General features: G+C 43.4%; 1 protein-coding gene across 1 annotated transcript in view; it reads left to right on the forward strand.

Annotated features, from left to right (window-relative positions):
- The window catches only part of LOC144601802 (coatomer subunit gamma-1), a 64,045-nt gene that overhangs the window by 39,257 nt on the left and 5,541 nt on the right, over window positions 1-19,247 (forward strand). The window contains exons 15-22 of the mRNA XM_078414235.1: window positions 272-347; window positions 9,036-9,139; window positions 9,859-9,984; window positions 13,218-13,286; window positions 13,396-13,538; window positions 15,443-15,614; window positions 16,919-17,016; window positions 18,982-19,120. Of these exons, the coding sequence (XP_078270361.1) occupies window positions 272-347; window positions 9,036-9,139; window positions 9,859-9,984; window positions 13,218-13,286; window positions 13,396-13,538; window positions 15,443-15,614; window positions 16,919-17,016; window positions 18,982-19,120 (927 nt within the window). The remainder of the gene's footprint in view (window positions 1-271; window positions 348-9,035; window positions 9,140-9,858; window positions 9,985-13,217; window positions 13,287-13,395; window positions 13,539-15,442; window positions 15,615-16,918; window positions 17,017-18,981; window positions 19,121-19,247) is intronic.

Raw genomic sequence — 19,247 nt, forward strand, 5'->3', positions numbered from 1 at the left:
ATCAGCCATGATCGCATTGAATGGCGGTGCTGGCTCGAAGGGCTGAATGGCCTACTCCTGCACCTATTGTCTATTGTCTATTGACCATTTTTGAAAACCTGCACTGAGTTCCTGAAACCAATCAGGAAGCAAAGTTCAAAAGTAGTTACATTATTTCAGAAGCTGAAGCTGGAGAATCTTGTTCCTATTGCATTCTTGGAACCTTGTCCTGAAGCCACACAGCAGTTAATATTAAAAACCATTATCTTTGTTTCTTTCCAAATTCTTGTAGCTGCTGTGAGTGCGTTGGCGAAATTTGGAGCCCAGAATGATGACATGTTCCCCAGTGTGAGCGTGTTACTGAAGAGGTATGATTTACAATGGAAATAACTCCCAGTGGATGATCAGCCATGATCACAATGAATGGCGGTGCTGGCTCGAAGTGCCGAATGGCCTCCTCCTGCACCTATTTTCTATGTTTTTATGTATGTTACTTTTTTCAGTGTAGCACAGGTGCTGCAGAGATTGGGCACAATACGCCTCTCAATTTAGTGTTACTTAGTATTCTTCAGAAAAATCTTTGGAGGAGATGTAATTTGTGGATCTGAGTGACCAATTCTAGTCTATATTGAACATATTGGCCTATTAATCCTCTCAGTGTAATCTTTCCCCTCTGGACACGTCTATGGCTGTAGGGGGCAGAAATAACTTTCCTGTGCAATTTATTATTCCCTAAGGTCACAGTCGAACATTTGTAATGAGTTCAGAAATACAACATCAGCTTTGCAGTTATTTAAGCTGATGAAAGTGTTTCTCTTTAACTGTGACTCGGTTAGCATATTCCCTCAGTGCTCTCCTGTTCTTCATATGTTTGCAATGTGGCTGACTGTTCAGAATAAAATCTGTGGGTCTCAGCTGGTTGCAAATAGAGAGGAGTGTGTTTTGAGGTGTGTGATGAGGGGGGGGGAGGAGCAGGAAAAAGCACGAGAGATTGTTCTTCACAATATCTCAGTCGGAGAGAGAAGAGTTTAGCAGTAGTGAAGGGAAAATAGTCTAGTGGCCTGCTTAAATGCACTACCTTCAGTAGCAAGCATGTGACTGAGTGGAGGGTTGGGCTTTTCCAAGAGTAGATTTGTGCAGTTTTATGAAATCTTCATCAACCAAAGTATGTTCAAAGTGTTTCACAGCCTGTAAAGTACTTTATTCACACAATTGTCTAGTTTTAAAAGGAGTCAGGGCGGTCAAACTGTACTGGGCAGGAATGAAATGTGTGAAATAAATAAAATGACCAGACCTAGAGAATGAGCTTCTTCATGAAAAATACTTTGGAGTTTTTAGAATTTACTTAAACATGCGTTAACAGTTAATATTTCATCCAAACAACATCCTCAAAAATATAGCTGCACCTCAGCATTGCACAGGAGGATTAACCTAGATTTTGTGCTTATCATAAGAACGGAAACATGCTGCCCACTAAGAGGGGGGCAAAGTGGTGCAGAAGTAGAGTTGCTGCCTGAGACCTGGCCTCGATCCTGAATGTACAATCTCCGCACAGACAGATCTATAGTCGGGATTAAACCTGAGTCTCTGGTGGTGGCTCTTGCGGTGACACTGTGCCGCTCTTAAAACCGAGCGCCGAGAGAAAACCCACGCAGTTACAGGGAGAGTGTACAAATTCAGTACAGACAGCATCTGTAGTCAGGATTGAACCTGGTTCTCTGGCGCTGTAATGCAGCAGCTCTACCGCTGCACCATGATACCACTGGGCCTAAGAGTCTAAGTGGAGGGATATGAAAGGAGACAGCATATTATCGGAACTAATGATGGTAATTGATATGATGCAGTATGTTGGTGAATGGGAGAGATCAATATTATGGGTCTGGAGCTATTGGCAGGAAAATGTTCCATCTGGAGCAATACCTCATAGTTTCCCAATATATTTGTTGTGCTTTTTTTTTTGGTGAAGGCAAATAGCAACTTGGCAACTGGAATCACTATGAATGTCTGACTCTGATGTTAGTAAGAATCAATGTTGGACCATTAAACTGTTCACATAAAATCATTGTTGCCAGTTTTACCTTCCTGAGTATATTCATATTTGGTGTATTAAAAATTGTTCTCTCTGATAAGTTTTTTTGAAACACTAATAAAAACGAGCAGCATTTCTGCAGCAGTGCACTGAAGAGACGTGATTGATTACCAGCTCCGGCCCAAAGAATGGTGCCTGAATCTTTTTTTATGGATAGATAGATTTGGCAATCACTTTATTTTATCATTTTTTAAAAGGGAGCAATAGTTATTTCTGCTGAAAAGCCATCATATGTCCCTCGACCAATTCTTTTGTGGAAATAACCCTAATTGTTTGGCTGTATGTCTCTTTGCTGCTTCCTCTTTCCTGTACCCAATTCAGTTGCAGCCTTTTCTATGCTACACCAGTGACCAGCTTCCAGAGTATTTAATTGGCTGCAGAGCACTTTGGGATATCCTGAGAGCAGAAAAGCTGCTGTTTAAAATGCAAGCAGCCTTTACTCGAGTTCATTGAGACCTGCCATATTTGGTCTCCTGATTATTGGTTGCCATGCCGACAGCAGTGGAACAGTTCCATCAAATTTATTGGAGGGAACAACCTCTCATCAGCCCGGGAGTTATGTAACTCTGGGGAAAACATAGAGGCAGCTACATGAGCTGCATACTGGGAACCTATAGTACTGTCCGACACTCCCTCAAATGCTGTGAATAAACTTTGCAAATAATGCTTATATGTGAAGCGTGCCAATCATTTTAAAGTCTGTTGGCTTAAATTTTTTTTTTTGATTAGAAATTCATTGTTATATTTTTATACTGTGGGGAATTTGCCAATGTACCAGATTTCACTACATTTCAAAATATCATTGGATGTGAAGTGCTTTGGGATGTCCGTTTGTTCTTTCAATGAAGCTTTGATGTTGTCTGAGTTACTGATTGATATCAAATCTGTTGAGGTTAAAATTCAGTGTGCTGTTCAAAGGATTCTGCATGATACTTTGGCGTGGATTTTCACTCGGTGCCATTTTAATGAATTGTTTCAATTATGTGTCAGGGATCATTTAAAAAACCCTTAATGTCTGTGTCAAACCAGTACTCGTGACAATTTTCTTTGTGTTAACTAGTGTGTCACAATAATGCCTGGCATAATTTTTCCCCTGTAGGGCTGGACTTGAGGTTTGCCAACATCTTAAAAGAAATTGATTACAATTTTTAAGTTGTACCTGTGTAACATGAAGAGATGGGGTACAGTGCTAATTACATGGGGAATACGTACCGCCACGGTGATCGACCGGGATTTGCATTCCCTGTACCTCGTTTCCCTCCCACGTGTTGGGTTTTGATCTGGGAGGGAGAATTGTTGCAGAAAAAGGTTCATGTTTTTTTCAGTTATTGATGAGACTGGGACTTGGAACTGGGAATGCTGAGAGTTGTGTAATGCTGGAGTCATTCAGCGGTTTAGGCAGCATCCTTGGGAGACATGGATAAGAGATGTTTCAGATCGGGACCCTTCTTCATACTGAGAGTTCTTTGGGTTAAAAGACGGTTTGATCGTGGCGTTCAAAATCAAGGAGAGTTTTTATTACAAGGGGATACAATTGGCAAGGCAGAAGACTCAGTAACACGGGAAACAGATTTAAGATAATTGGCATAAGAGCCAGAGGTGGCCTGGAAATGAAATTTTAATGTATCATATCATATCATATCATATATAATACAGCCGGAAACAGGCCTTTTCGGCCCTCCAAGTCCGTGCCGCCCAGCGATTCCCGTACATTAACACTATCCTACACAATTTAGGGACAATTTTTACATTTGCCCAGCCAATTAACCTACATACCTGTACGTCTTTGGAGTGTGGGAGGAAACCGAAGATCTCGGAGAAAACCCACGCAGGTCACGGGGAGAACGTACAAACTCCTTACAGTGCAGCACCCGTAGTCAGGATCGAACCTGAAGTCAGTTGTATTGATCTGGAACTTGCTACTTGAAAGAAAAATAGACGTAGATTCAATGATACGTTTCAAAAGGGAATTGTGTAAATAATTAGGGAAAGAAATTGGGGAAAACGCGCAAGGGAGTGGGACTAATTGAGAGTTCTAGCAATGCAGTGGCACAAGTATGAAGGACTGAATGACCATCTTGTGATGTTCAGTAAGTGGAAATCCAATCAGGCAATGTTTTAGCTGATTCAGCAGAGCTTATAATCCATGTACTGCCACCCACAAGAGATCCACAACATATACATATAACATATAACAACTATAGCATGGAAACAGGCCTGTCCGGCCCTACCAGTCCACGCCGACCATTCTCCCTGACCTAGTCTCATCTACCTGCACTCAGACCATAACCCTCTAATCCCCTCCTATCCATATACCTATCCAATTTACTCTTAAATAATAAAATCGAGCCAGCCTCCACCACTTCCACCGGAAGCCCATTCCATACAGCCACAACCCTCTGAGTAAAGAAGTTCCCCCTCATGTTACCCCTAAACCTTTGTCCCTCAATTCTGAAGCTATGTCCCCTTGTTGGAATCTTCCCCATTCTCAAAGGGAAAAGCCTACCCACGTCAACTCTGTCCGTCCCTCTCAAAATTTTAAAAACCTCTATCAAGTCCCCCCTCAACCTTCTACGCTCCAAAGAATAAAGACCCAACCTGTTCAACCTCTCTCTGTAGCCTAAGTGCTGAAACCCAGGCAACATTCTAGTAAATCTCCTCTGTACCCTCTCCATTTTGTCGACATCCTTCCTATAATTTGGCGACCAGAACTGCACACCATACTCCAGATTCGGCCTCACCAATGCCCTGTACAATTTCAACATTACATCCCAACTTCTATACTCGATGCTCTGATTTATAAAGGCAAGCATACCAAACGCCTTCTTCACCACCCTATCCACATGAGATTCCACCTTCAGGGAACAATGCACAGTTATTCCCAGATCCCTCTGTTCCACTGCATTCCTCAATTCCCTACCATTTACCCTGTACGTCCTATTTTGATTTGTCCTACCAAAATGCAGCACCTCACACTTATCAGCATTAAACTCCATCTGCCATCTTTCAGCCCACCCTTCCAAAAGGCCCAAGTCTCTCTGTAGACTTTGAAAATCTACCTCACTATCAACTACTCCACCTATCTTAGTATCATCTGCATATTTACTAATCCAATTTGCCACACCATCATCCAGATCATTAATGTAAATGACAAACAACAGTGGACCCAACACAGATCCTTGGGGCACTCCACTAGACACTGGCCTCCAACTTGACATACAATTGTCAACCGTTACCCTCTGGTATCTCCCATTCAGCCATTGTTGAATCCATCTTGCAACCTCACTATTAATACCCAACGATTTAACCTTCTTAATCAACCTTCCATGTGGAACCTTGTCAAATGCCTTACTGAAGTCCATATAGACAACATCCACAGCCTTGCCCTTATCAATTTCCATGGTAACCTCTTCAAAAAATTCAAGAAGATTAGTCAAACATGACCTTCCAGGCACAAATCCATGTTGACTGTTTCTAATCAGGCCTTGATTATCCAAATAATTATATATATTGTCCCTAAGTATCTTTTCCATTAATTTTCCCACCACAGACGTCAAACTAATAGGTCTATAATTGCTAGGTTTACTTTTAGAACCTTTTTTAAACAAAGGCACAACATGCGCAATGCGCCAATCTTCCGGCACCATCCCTGTTTCTAATGACGTTTGAAATATTTCCGTCATAGCCCCTGCTATTTCTGCACTAACTTCCCTCAATGTCCTAGGGAATATCCTATCAGGACCTGGAGACTTATCCACTTTTATATTCTTCAAAAGTGTCCGTACCTCCTCTTCTTTAATCCTCCTAATTTCCATCACTACTCTACTTGTTTCGCTTACCTCACATAATTCAATATCCTTCTCCTCGGTAAATACCGAAGAAAAGAAATTGTTTAATATCTCCCCCATTTCTTCCGGCTCAGCACATAGCTGTCCACTCTGACTCTCTAATGGACCAATTTTATCCCTCACTATCCTTTTGCTATTGACATATCTGTAGAACCCCTTGGGGTTTACTTTTACATTACTTGCCAAAGCAGCCTCATATCTTTTTTTCGCTTTTCTAATTTCCTTTTTAAGATTCCTTTTACATTCTTTATATTCCTCAAGAACCTCATTTACTCCCTGCCGCTTATATTTATTGTATATCTCCCTCTTTTTCCGAACCAAGTGTCCAATTTCCCTGGAAAACCACGGCTCTTTCAAATTATTATTCTTTCCTTTCCACCGAACAGGGACATAAAGACTCTGTACTCTCAAAATGTCACCTTTAAATATCCTCCATTTCTCTATTATATCCTTTTCATAAAACAACAATTTCCATTTCACTCCTTTTAAATCCTTTCTCATCTCCTCAAAATTAGCCTTTCTCCAATCCAAAATCTCAACCCTTGGTCCAGATTTGACCTTCTCCATAATGATATTGAAACTAATGGCATTATGATCACTAGACCCAAAGTGCTCCTCAACACATACCTCCGTCACCTGACCCATCTCATTTCCTAACAGGAGGTCCAACACTGCCCCTTCACAGCTGTGGAATAATAGAAAGGTTAATGGTGCCAACCACTAGAGAAGTAAGAATTTTGATACAAGGATTGTGAGTTTCTCTAGGGAACGGGTTCAACTCCTCCAACGGTCTTGATTGGCAGTTCAGTCCGGGTGAAGGCTTGGGGAATGATTTTGGTTTCAACTGAGGTTACTGCAGCTAATTGAGTGAGCCAGTGTGGAAACATGCAGATTCTTATGTAGACAGAGTGAAAGGTTAAAGTTAAAACGTGTTGTTCGGAATTTGACGCAGCTTGATCAGCCATTAATCCTTCAAGCATGGAAATGCAACATGAAATCTCTTGAAACTTGGACCATAAGTGCGCTAAATATATACGTGACTATTATTAATAGCAGCCTTCATTGTGCGCCTAATCTCTACAAAGGCCAGTAAATGCCTTTTAGCCTTTTCAACTCAAGGAATTGTATACCCTGAAGAAATAACATCAATTTCCAGTCGAGATTGCACACTGTTCTTGCCAACCCTCTGGCAGAACTCTGATGTTGGATTTAAATGTGGTAGCCTGCTGCTTCTGTACACCTTGTAAACCCATAGCTTCATTCTTCCTGCAAAATCATACACATTAATCATATCCTCGTGTGGGGGGGGGTGGTGCAAAAAAGCAGCCTTTTTAAAAACCATCACCCCCCACACTGCCAAGGCTGCTTGGTGGTGTCACTGTGGATACGAGGAAACCCCTAAGCAGTGGTAAAGAGAGACAGGTTTTGTACTGACCTGCAGAGCAGTTACGAAACATGGCCTTGGGGTGCTTTGATATTACAAGCCCTGGGCTGATAAGGCCAGTAGTGGTCTTCACTGTACATCCTGCTTAGATGTGCTCCATTAGTGACTGCCTCACCCCTGCACTGCTCCTTCTACTGGTCTCTTAACACACACATCTACTGATCCCCACCACCTTCCCCAATCAATCAGTAAGTTTAAAAGGCCATTAATCAAATAGATTACTTAATGACCGTTTTTGTATCATCTTCTAGTATATTTTTATTACCAATTAACACCTCAGAGAAGCACAACATTTTTACTTGCTTCCCCATTGTTCCTGGGTTTTCCACAGCAGTGCCTTATTGAATCAGTTCCAGGAGACTATCCTAATCCTGGAGAGTTGCTGGTGTGGGTTCAAGATCAGATTCCAGCTTCTCTGCTGGTGACATCAGCAAGGAGAAAGGGCTCCTGTTCAGCTAAAAACTCAGCTATTTTAGTCAAGATCTTTGAGGAAAGGATTCCCCACGCTTAAAGCCTTTCTTATGCCTTTGTTCAGATGGTAAACCTTTGGATAAGAACTTTTAGTTAGATGTCCTGTTGTAATATCTCCCTACTCATCTCAGTGTCCATATTCACCAGGTTTAAAAGTGCTTTACAATCCCTTTCTGATAGATCGGCATCAACCCAGGATTCTAGGTCCTGTCTTCAGTCTCTGTTTGTTTGATTGGTTTTCAGGTGCTGCTTTGTTTTGTTGTAATATTTAGGTGATTAGGTCTATTTTTAATCATACTTTACTGGACTTTGCACTAAATGTTATTCCCTTTATCATGTATCTGTACACTGTGGACGGCTCATTTGTAGTCATATGTAGTCTTTCCACTGACTGTTTTACATGCAACAAAAAGCTTTTCACTGTACCTCGGCACACGTGATAATAAACTAAACTAAACAACATATGTTGCTGAAGGGTAGTGAATCTAATTTTTCTAAGTAGAGTTTACTTATGGTACAATAAATATGTACCATAAGTAAACTTTACTTAGAAAAATTAGGTACATGGGACTCTCAATCTAGTGTCTTGTTCCTCGGGCATTTGGGGAGGCTGTTGTTTGGTTAATGCAATCTGCTCAAAAGACCATTCAATCCATTGTATCAGTACTGGCCCACTGAAGGAGTTACTGTATGGTCTGATTCTCCTGCTTTTTTCCCCCCCTATCCTTCAAGTTGTTCCTTTTTTGTTAAAGTTATTGAATATGTGTCGACTGCCTGCCCAGATCATAAAACAATGTTTGCAAAGGGAAAACAAATCTCATCTTCTCTCGTCCCAGCACCCAACCCTGTCAATCCTATCAACTCTGCATGCATATCTCTTGCCTGCTGACGGATGGCACAGCTGATAGAGCTGTTGTCTCACAGCGCCAGCAACCGGGTTCGATCCTGACCTCGGGTGCTGTGTGGAGTTTGTACCTTCTCCCTAACACCCATTGTGATCACCCAAAGATGGGCTTTTAGTTAAATGGACTCCGTAAATTGCCCCCGGTGTATAGTGGGTGGATGAGAAAGTGGGATGACACACAACTAGTGTGAATGGGTAATCCATGGTCGGCATGGACTCAGTGGGCCAAAGGGCCTGTTTCTGTGCTGTATCTCAACTCAACTAAAGATGTGCTGATGGGGTTCCCTGCTATCTGCACAGGTGTATGATGGACGATGACAACGAGGTGCGAGACCGGGCTACATTCTACCTGAATGTGCTGGAGCAGAAACAGAAAGCTCTGAACTCTGCCTACATCCTCAATGGTAAGAAAAGTATGCTGTTTATTTTTCCAAATTCACCAATCACTTTCTAACGGATCATTGGGGGCTTCAAAACCCACGGGTTCCCAGGAAAATGGGGTCTTGTCTTCTTGTCTTGATTGAATTGCTTTCACATGCTGCTTGGTCTTTCAAGAAACAACAAATCTGAGCAGGAGCAGGCCACTTAGCCCATCGATACAGTCCTGTATTCCACTTCAATACCCTGGTCTCTTCTCCCTATTCCCTTGTACCCTGCAGCATTTCAGAGTCCTCCAATGAATGTATTTAATGACATGCCCTCTATTGTCTTCTGTGTGGCAAATTCCACAGGTTATTCTTTATGAAGAAATTTCATCTGATCTCTGATGTGAACAGTGTTCTCCCTCCCCCCTCCCACTCCCGTGAAACTCACTGGTGCTCCCACCCCACATCCCTCACTCCCAGGAAACTCGTGGGTGCCCCCAGCCCCAAGAAATTCATGGTGGGGGAGGGGGGGGGGCTAATGCAAAACTTACCTGGTTCACTGGAAAATTCATTGTAATACTGTGTAATACCTTAAACAAATGAATTGTAATTGTGATACGGTATTAACAGGAATAACATCGGTAGTCTGGGAAATCTGCCAGTCCAATATCGCAAGTCAGGAGAGTGCTGGATTATTGGGGTGTTACTGTACTTGGACCATTTGCAAATGATAGGTGATGTAATCTCTTCTTGCCCAGGCCTGCAGGTGTCCATTCCTGGCCTGGAACGAGCTCTGCACCATTACACCCTGGAGCCGTCCGAGAAACCCTTCGACTTGAAATCGGTTCCGTTATCCACGGCTCCCCTCACTGAGCAGAAGTCTGGTGGGTACACACTGCATTTGCCCATTGGTTCCCTGTTAACTGCCTCCACTGTGTGAGTCTCACCCATTCCTAGATCCCGATGGAGTGATCCTTGCTCCTTGACCTTTTGGAATCATCCAAGGTGCATTTTGATCAGTGAATAGATACGAAGGGACAGCGAGGGTGTGTATATTTATTTCCTAGACGAGTCAGCAAAGTTACATTGGATGGTTTACCTTATTTTTATCTGCCTTTATAAATGCTGTTTTGATAATTGACGATTAATGTCTTGCCTCAAAACACCCGATTCTCCTGGAATGAAGAAATAGCATTGTTAATGCTCCATTTCATTGAAAAAGCTTTTCATCTCTGTCATTTTAATTATTCTCTACCCTGAAGCCACAGCAGGGAAAGGACAGATGTAGGTCACGTACTGATTGGAAAAGCCTTTTAATCTGGTCCTTCTGTTCTCTGATCCTCATTCCCCTCCCATTTCACACACTATACATCCTCAAACTAATCAAATAAATAGCTTTGTTAGCAACCTAAAAGCCTATGTTAAGTGAAGATTTAAGTTTATTATTGTCAATTATTTCATGGTACAGTGAAAAGCTTTGTTTTGCATACTTTCCAATCAAATGTCGTAGCGTCATAGTGCGTGGAACAGGTCCTTCGGCCCAACTTGTCTATGCCGACCAAATGGCCCATCTATGCTAGCCCCATTTGGTCCTTATCCCTCTAAACTTTTCCTATCTATGTACCTGTCCAAGTATATTTTAAATGCTGTTCTAGTATCTGCCTCAACTACCTTATCTGGCAGCTCATTCCTCATACTCACCACCCGCTGAGGGAACAAATTGCTTCTCAGGTTTGTGCTAAATCTAATCCCTCTCACCTTAAACATGTATCCTCTTATTTTTGATTCTCCTACCCTGGATAAAAGACTCTGCACATTAACTCTTATTTATTTCCTTCATGATATTTATTATTCCTTGGAGCATATAAGGTTGAGGGGGGATCTTATAAAGTCCCAGTCTGCCCAACCTAACCCTATTATCGCTCAGCCCCTCAAGTCCTGGCAACAATTTTTTTTTAATCCTCTCTGTACTCTTTCCAGATTAATAACATCCTTCCTATAGTAGTGTGACCAAAACTGAACACAGAACCCCAAGTGTGCCCTCACCAACGTCTTGTACAATTGTAACTTATCGTTCTAAATTCTATTCTCAATGGCCTGACCGATGAAGGCCAGTTATACCAATGTATCAAATAATATGATGCACAAGTACAATCAGGTCAAACTCAAGTACAATAGCTAAAGTAAACGGGAAGATAGAGAGTGCAGAATATATTTTGCAGCATTACAGCACACCAGTTCCAGGGACAAGGTTCAGTGTCTGCAATGAGGTAGGTTGGAGAATCGGGACTACACCGAGCTAATGGAAGAATCAATCTGCAGACCAGCTGTGTGGAATAGTGGAGCATGTCTTCAATCTGAGACTGAAACTGGGGAGAGTTCCACAGCTGTGGGAAAACATCCTGCGTGGTACCGGTACCAAAGACGCTGCACCCGAAGGAACTCAACAGCTACTGACATCACACCTGATGAAGACACTGGAGTGTCTGGTCCTCGCCCATCTCCGCCCCCTGGTGAGACCATCAATGGATCCGCTGCAGTTTGCCTACCAGACTCGCATCGGGGTGGAGGACGCCATCATCTACCTACGGAACAGAGCTCTCTCACACCTGGAGAAGCCAGATAGCATCGTGAGAATCATGTTCTTTGATTTCTCCAGTGCATTCAACACCATCCAGCCGGGGCTTCTGGGGGGCAAGCTGGAGTGCACAGGAGTGGATCACCACCTCACATCCTGGATTTTGGACTACCTCACCAACCGACCACAGTATGTGAGGACAAAGGACCTGGTCTCGGACAGGGTGGTCTGCAGCACTGGGGTTCCGCGGGGAACAGTGCGAGCGCCATTCTTGTTCACCCTGTACACTCCACAGACTCCTATCTACAGAAGTTCTCTGACGAATGCCATCATCGGCCTCATCACGGGCAACGAGGACAGGGCGTACAGAGAACTGATCAAGGAGTTTGCGGACTACTGCCAGCTGAACTGCCTCCGGATCAACGCGAGGAAAACCAGGGAAATGGTGGTAGATTTCCTCAGGCGCAGCCAGGTCCCCCCGACACCGGTGAACATCCAAGGAATGGACATCGAGAGGGTGGATTCTTATAAGTACCTGGGTGTCTACCTCAACAATAAAGTGGACTGGACTGAAAACACCGATGCGTTATACAAAAAGGGCCAGAGCAGACTTTATCTGCTAAGGAGACTCAGGTCCTTTGGAGTGCAGGGGGCACTCCTAAGGACCTTCTACAACACGGTGGTTGCATCGGCCATTTTCTATGAAGTGGTCTGCTGGAGCAGCAGACGGAAGGGAAGAGACTCGACAAGCTGGTCAGGAAGGCCAGCTCTGTCCTGGGTTGCCCCCTCGACTCAGTGCAGGTGGTGGGAGAGGGGAGGATGATGGCAAAACTAACATCGCTGCTGGACAACGACCCCCATCCTATGCAGGACACTGTCACTGCACTGAGTAGCTCCTTCAGTGACAGACTCCTTCACCCCAAATGCGTGAAGGAGAGATATAGGAGGTCCTTCCTTCCCGCTGCGGTGTGACTGCACAACCAACACTGCTCCCAGCAGACGAGTCAACAATAACAGCTAAGAACACACAAAAAACTGATGACAATTTATGTATCTTTTATTTATAATGAATGATCTCTTGCTCTCTTGTTATCCACTTTGCTGCTGTAACACTGTAAATTTCCCCGGTGTGGGACGTATAAAGGAAAATATTATTATTATTATTTCAAAGTCTGATAACAGGGGAAGAAGCAGTTCCTGAGTCAGGTGGTGCGCGTTTCAAGCTTCTGTATCTTTTACCCGATGGGGTTAGGGAGAAGGAGGAATGACCAGGGTGGGAGAGGTCTTTGATTATGTTGGCTGCTTTCTCGAGGCAGTGTGAAGTGTAGATGGAGTTGATAGTGGGGTTTCTAGTCTGTGAGTTGGCATGAATCGCCTTTGTAAACCCTCCAGAGGCCAGGATAAAATACTTTGAAATTGAAACCTGTAGATGTGACTCCCCTCTCAGCTCTCCTCAGTCTCCCCCCCTCTTAGCACTCTGCTCTTTTGTTCCATTGAACTCACCTGGTGTTTTTCCCATGTTTCATTCTATCATACCAGAGATCTCTCCGACAGGTGCAGTGAAGATGCCAGAGAAGGTGGCGTCAAGCAGACAGGACATTTTCCAAGGTAGGGGCAACTTCTCCCACTTGCAGTCTGCATGGCTGAATTACAACAGTCGTTTCAGAATCACTACAGGATCCCTGTCAGTGACAGTGAAAATCTCGTTCCATTTCAGAACAACTGTCTGCTGTCTCAGAGTTCAAAGACCTGGGCACACTTTTCAAGTCCTCATCCAACCCTGTGCCCCTCACAGAGTCAGAGACGGAGTACGTTGTCCGCTGTACCAAGCACACCTTTGCCAATCACCTTGTGTTCCAGGTGAGTCCAGCACGGGTCCTGGCTCATGTTTCATGTGAAGGTGGACTGTGCGATTAACCTGCGTGCTTGCAGTTTCTGCTCATGCTTACATTTATGAGATTGGTGCATATAAAAACTATTTATATATTCGAACAGCTAGCTCAGCATTACCATTAACTTTCTGATCTGAGTTGAAACCACTATAGAAGGCTTGCATTTAATTCATGCAGCGTTTTCTATGACCTCCAAATTTCTGGAATCTGTTTCAGTTGGGTAAGGACTTTTCCAGTTTAGTCCCTGTGGTAAAGTTTTAGTAATACTCTATTCAGGAGTGACAGGGCTATAAGGGTAAACCAGAAACGCTTACATTTCTGTAGCGCCTGTCAGAATTTCAGATGTCCAAAAACACCTAGAAACCTTTGAACGGGGGATTCACGGGGCGACTGGAATGGAGGTGGCGGCTGCAATGGGCCTTTGCACAGCTGGGACTGGAAAGTGGCGTCTCTTGCGTATAGACTCAGTGGGCTATTCTGTACTAACCAGGGGATTGTGCTTATGTATGGTGATAGTCTTTCTGAGTTCTATGCAAAACAAAAAGTATTTCACTACCTTGGCACATATGTTCATAAAGAAGCCATTGACCTGTGATGTAGGAAATGAAACAGCCTATTTGTATACAGCAAGAAACCACAGACACTTTGTTGAGAAAAAGAATTATAGAATTTATTTATTTTTAGAAATACAGCGCGGAAACAGGCCCTTCGGCCCACCGAGTCCGTGCCGCCCAGCGATCCCCGCACATTAACACGATCCTACACACACACACTAGGGACAATTTTTACATTTACCCAGTCAATTAACCTACGGCGCTGCATTCGCTGTAAGGCAGCAACTCTACCGCTGCGCCACCATGCCGCCCTAAGATGCCCCTCTAAGATTGCAGGCAGGGACCCAGTTTAACAAATCAATCGTAAAAGAACACAGAGTTTTGGCAGATTGGATGATGATGCAGGGTGTGAACTGCATCTTCTTCAATGATGAGTTTGCCAGCCACTGATCCACGGATGACCCGCACTAACAACTACAAGACCACAACGGGTATTATCCATAAGGCGAGGTCCTGACTTCCATTCTGAGATGCAAGATGCTCTGGGGTCTTACCATGGTGTGAGGGAAAGGATGCTTCCTCCTGTGGAATAATCTAGGAAGGCGGCTTTGTTTAAAGATACCGCATGGAAATAGGCTCTTTGGCCCACTGAGTCCGCGCCGACCATTGATCGCCATACACTAGCACTATCCTACACATTAGGGACAAGTTACACTTTACAGAATCCAATTAACCAACAAACCTGGGCGTCTTTGGAGTAAGTGATGAAACCCAACCGGTAAAAGGGAGGACGTATAAACTCTGTACACACATCGCCCGTAGTCAGGGTCGAACCCGGGTCTCTGTCGCTGCGAGGCAGCAACTCTCCCGTCGTGCCACCGTGTATAAAAACAAGCGGTAGTCAGTTTAAGGTGTAGGAAAGAACTGCAGATGCTGGTTTAAATCGAAAGTGGACACAAAATGCTGGAGTAACTCAGTGGGATGGGCAGCATCTCTGGAGAGAAGGAATGGGTTGAGGCCCTTCAGTCTGAATTTCCAAGTGCTTCTTTCCCAGGTGCAATATTTTGCATTGTATGAGACACCTTTCACTGTGGAGAATCTGAATTAACACGTTCTGCTTTAACTGGCTTTGCTAGAGAGAAATAAGAATTTAAAAGGAAGAGCACATTCAAGATCCCTTGGATGCAGAACTGCTGAGGGTTGTGGTTGAAGGGAGTGTGGACTGTGATTCTCTTGCACTGCTCCTACAACTGTGCCCTGAGGTGACAATCTTATCGAGTTGTATTTTTAAAATTATGTTTCTGTCTGATTTCTGCAGTTTGATTGTACAAATACTCTGAATGATCAGATCCTGGAGAATGTCACGGTGCAGATGGAGCCCACTGAAGCTTATGAAGTGGTGTGCTGTATTCCAGCAGCGAGCCTACCTTATAACCAGGCGGGCATCTGTTACACACTGGTGGCACCGCCTGAAGACGATCCAACAGCAGGTGAGCAATGTTTTACAGCTACATGCTGGGTTTTGGTTTCACTAGGGCTGGTTCATCTTTTGGGACTGGTTTCAGCATTTGGCACCAAAACATCTACTCAATTCAAAACTCAGCCAGTTCAGTTGTGTTTTGAGTTTCTCCAAAAAATCTTTGGCATATCAAAAGATGTGAAAGTCTTTTATGAACCAGAGCAATCAGCTGTAGGCACAATATTTTTCCATTACAAAGCATATCTTGAAGAATTGACGAGCATAGAACCTCGAGCTATTTTTAAAACAGTTGAAAATGGGCTGCTCATAGAAAATTGCATTTTTTAATAGGATTTAATCTGAGGAAATGTATTTAAAACATTTATAAACAATAACATCAATATCATTAATGTGTGCCAGTTTCTTGGTAAATAAAGTATTTTTTGTATGAAACTTGTTTTAAAGCTTGCCTGCCTGTCCCGCTGAGTTACTCCAGCTCTTTGTGTCTACCTTCAGTTTAAACCAGCATCTGCAGTTCCTTCCTACACATTAAAGCTTGCCTATTTGTGTTTGTACTCTTGAACCAGTGCACCTGGAATATATCCATGTCTGAGGCAATTTGGGTGATTGGGTTATTTCAATTTGGGAATATTGGAATGAGTGAAAAAGATTACAGATGCCATGAAGCCTTGTGTTCAAAATAACGTGATCATTTCTGTTAGTTTTTATCAGGTGGTGATAGAAGTACAAATTCCCAGTGCAACCGTTCTCGGGTTCTTAGGCTGTTCAGTACGGGAGAAATCGCCGGGCTTTGAAACTATTGAACCATTATGACCTTGCAGAAGGGCCCGTCTATTATTTACTACATTCTCCCACTTCTGCTCACTTGCTGAGAATTCAAAATGTGACCTGGGTGATATTAGTTCCTCTTACCTCCGTGTAAAGACTCTGAGGCCTATTCAAACTCTGCAGAGAACTGCCAGATGGAATGGGCTTGGCGCTAGATGGATTTTTTGCCTCTGGATCATGAGCACAACAAAAACCTTTCAGCTCTTTTCACTCTGACCTGCCGATTGAATAGATTATGATTAGGCTGCGGAGCAGCTAAATTTATCAGCTTTTAATCCTTATCTCCTGATCTCAAACCTCCATTGTATGGGAGAAAGGTCCAGAGCCATGAGCAAAACTGCCAATTACCCCCCCTACTGGTAGGTTCAGCCTGGAAACCACAAACCTGCTGACTGTGAAGTGTCATTGCCAACATTTCCCACTCTCTGGATATTAGAAATGTTTTCCCCTCCTGTTTGTACTTACCCTTTATTTCTCCCTCTTCAGTGGCATGTACATTCAGCTGTACCCTAAAGTTCACCGTTAAAGACTGCGATCCATACACTGGAGAGACTGAAGAGGACGGGTATGAAGATGAGTATGTGGTAAGTTGGACTGAGTCTCCACTGGTTCTGATTGGGCTTGATGTAATAGAAACATCTTTATTTACCTGTGTGATATCCCAGACTAGTTTGCAATCATTTTATCTACGGCAAGCGCCTATTGGAAATTGAATTGCATGAATCTCTTAATAATTTCCAAGACACGAGTGAGAATTCTCCTGCCCCTTGTCAAAATAAGGGTCATGGGTTTTTGCTTTGTCCACCTGAGAGTGGAGATGGTCTTTATTAAATGTTTCATTGGAAGACATTACCTCGTGGTGCAAGCTGCCAAGAATATCCGACCAGTTACTTTAGATTTTAGAGGTATAGTGTGGAAACAGGCCCTTCGGCCCACCAAGTCCATGCTGACCAGCGATCACTCTATAGACCCGCACTATCCTACACACTAGGGACAATTTGCAATTTACAGAAGCCAATTAACCTACAAACCTGTACGACTGGAGTGTGGGAGGAAACCAGAGCACCTGGAGAAAACCCATGAGCACACAGGGAGAACTTACAAACTCCATACAGACAGCACCTGTAGTCAGGGTCAAACCTGCGTCTTTGGTGCTATAAGGCAGCAACTCTGCTACTGTGCCACCCTACTGTCTGTCTCTGGTGTGACCCAGACAGACAGAATTCTGAAGAAGGGTCTCGACCCAAAGCATCACCCATTCCTTCTCTCCAGAGAGGCTGTCTGTCCCGCTAAGTTACTCCAGCTTTTTGTGTTCATCTTCAGCCAGAATTAGTGGCTATAATACTAGTCAATCTTCAGTGGGTACACTGGGAAGGCAGATTGTATGAGGCCTAACTGTCTCCACACAAACCCTAAAGAGGTATCCTATATCCACACAAATCCTAAAGAGATATCCGAGATCGAAATCATACCTGTGACATGGTTTCACCAAGCATATTTCGGATATCAACTGCAAAACAAAGTGCTGGAGGATTTCAGCGGGTCAGACAGCATCTGGGAATGGAATGGACAGATTACACTTCGACCCAAAACGTTATCTGTCCACTCTTTCCACAGATGCTACTTGATCTGCTGAATTCCTCCAGCACTGTGTATTGCTCAAAATTCAAGCATCTGCAGTTTCTTGAGCTTTTATATTTGGGATACAATTCTATGCTCCCAGGGAGAGTTTGATCACAGTGTAATCTAGTTGGCAGTTTTGCTACTCTGTATCAGTCCCAACTAAAGGTCTTAAGTCAATACCCAGAGAGCAGAATGTTTTTCACACGTTATTGTGTAAACTGCACCAAAACCCACTGAAGGGATTTGAATAAACACCTTGTTTAAATGGTGGTGAGGAAAATGATATGATGAATGTGGGTTTGGTGCAGACACCAGAACGGTGACAGGTTATCAGATGGCCCCTTCATTAGTTTCTTAGTATGTAAACCTTGACAAGGTCATCGGTTTTTAAACTAAACTTGGCTCTATCACCGTTTCAAATACGTTCTTTGATTGTTTAAACATGGATGCATAAATTATGTGGAAGATTTTGATATAATGTAATTTATGGTGATTTTTCACGTTATCGGAGAGCAATTAGCCCAGACCTCAAACACCGTTGTGTGCACTGCACGTCCACAGCTACTGTCGCTTCCAGTATTATGTATTGTCTGAGGTTAGTGGTTCTTGTGCCTAAAGCACTAACTGTGAGAGACATTCTGTTTTACAAAATTTAATGAACACTTTGACAGGAAAAAATTAGAGGGAAATGGGCCAAATACTGACAAATGGGACTAGCTTAGATGGATCATCTTGGACGAGTTAGGCCGAATGCCATATTTCCTTGCAAGTGTAAATTGTTATCTTTAGCAGGTAAGCATATGTCCCATTTCTTAATTCCTCCTCATCGGGACTACCTTTTGAACTTTGAGCGTGACTAATAACCGTATTGGCTGCGAGTATCCAGAATGTAGTCATTTGCCAACAGATTGGGTTTGTTTTTCCAGCTGGAAGATGTTGAGATCACTGTGGCCGACCACATCCAGAAAGTGCTGAAGCCGAACTTCAGTGCTGCCTGGGAGGAGGTGGGAGACACCTTTGAGAAAGAAGAGACTTTCGCCCTGTCAAGCACGAAAACACTTGAGGGTTAGTACTGATCAGTAGCTAGCAGTTAATTGGTATTGATCTGCAGATGGTATGAATAGCATTGATCTCAGCTTTGCACGCAGAGTTGATGCTGATTGTACAGAGCCTGTGTCACCCTGCATGCCAG

The sequence above is a fragment of the Rhinoraja longicauda genome, chromosome 17 (assembly GCF_053455715.1).
Source record: "Rhinoraja longicauda isolate Sanriku21f chromosome 17, sRhiLon1.1, whole genome shotgun sequence".
Lineage (NCBI taxonomy): Eukaryota > Metazoa > Chordata > Chondrichthyes > Rajiformes > Arhynchobatidae > Rhinoraja > Rhinoraja longicauda.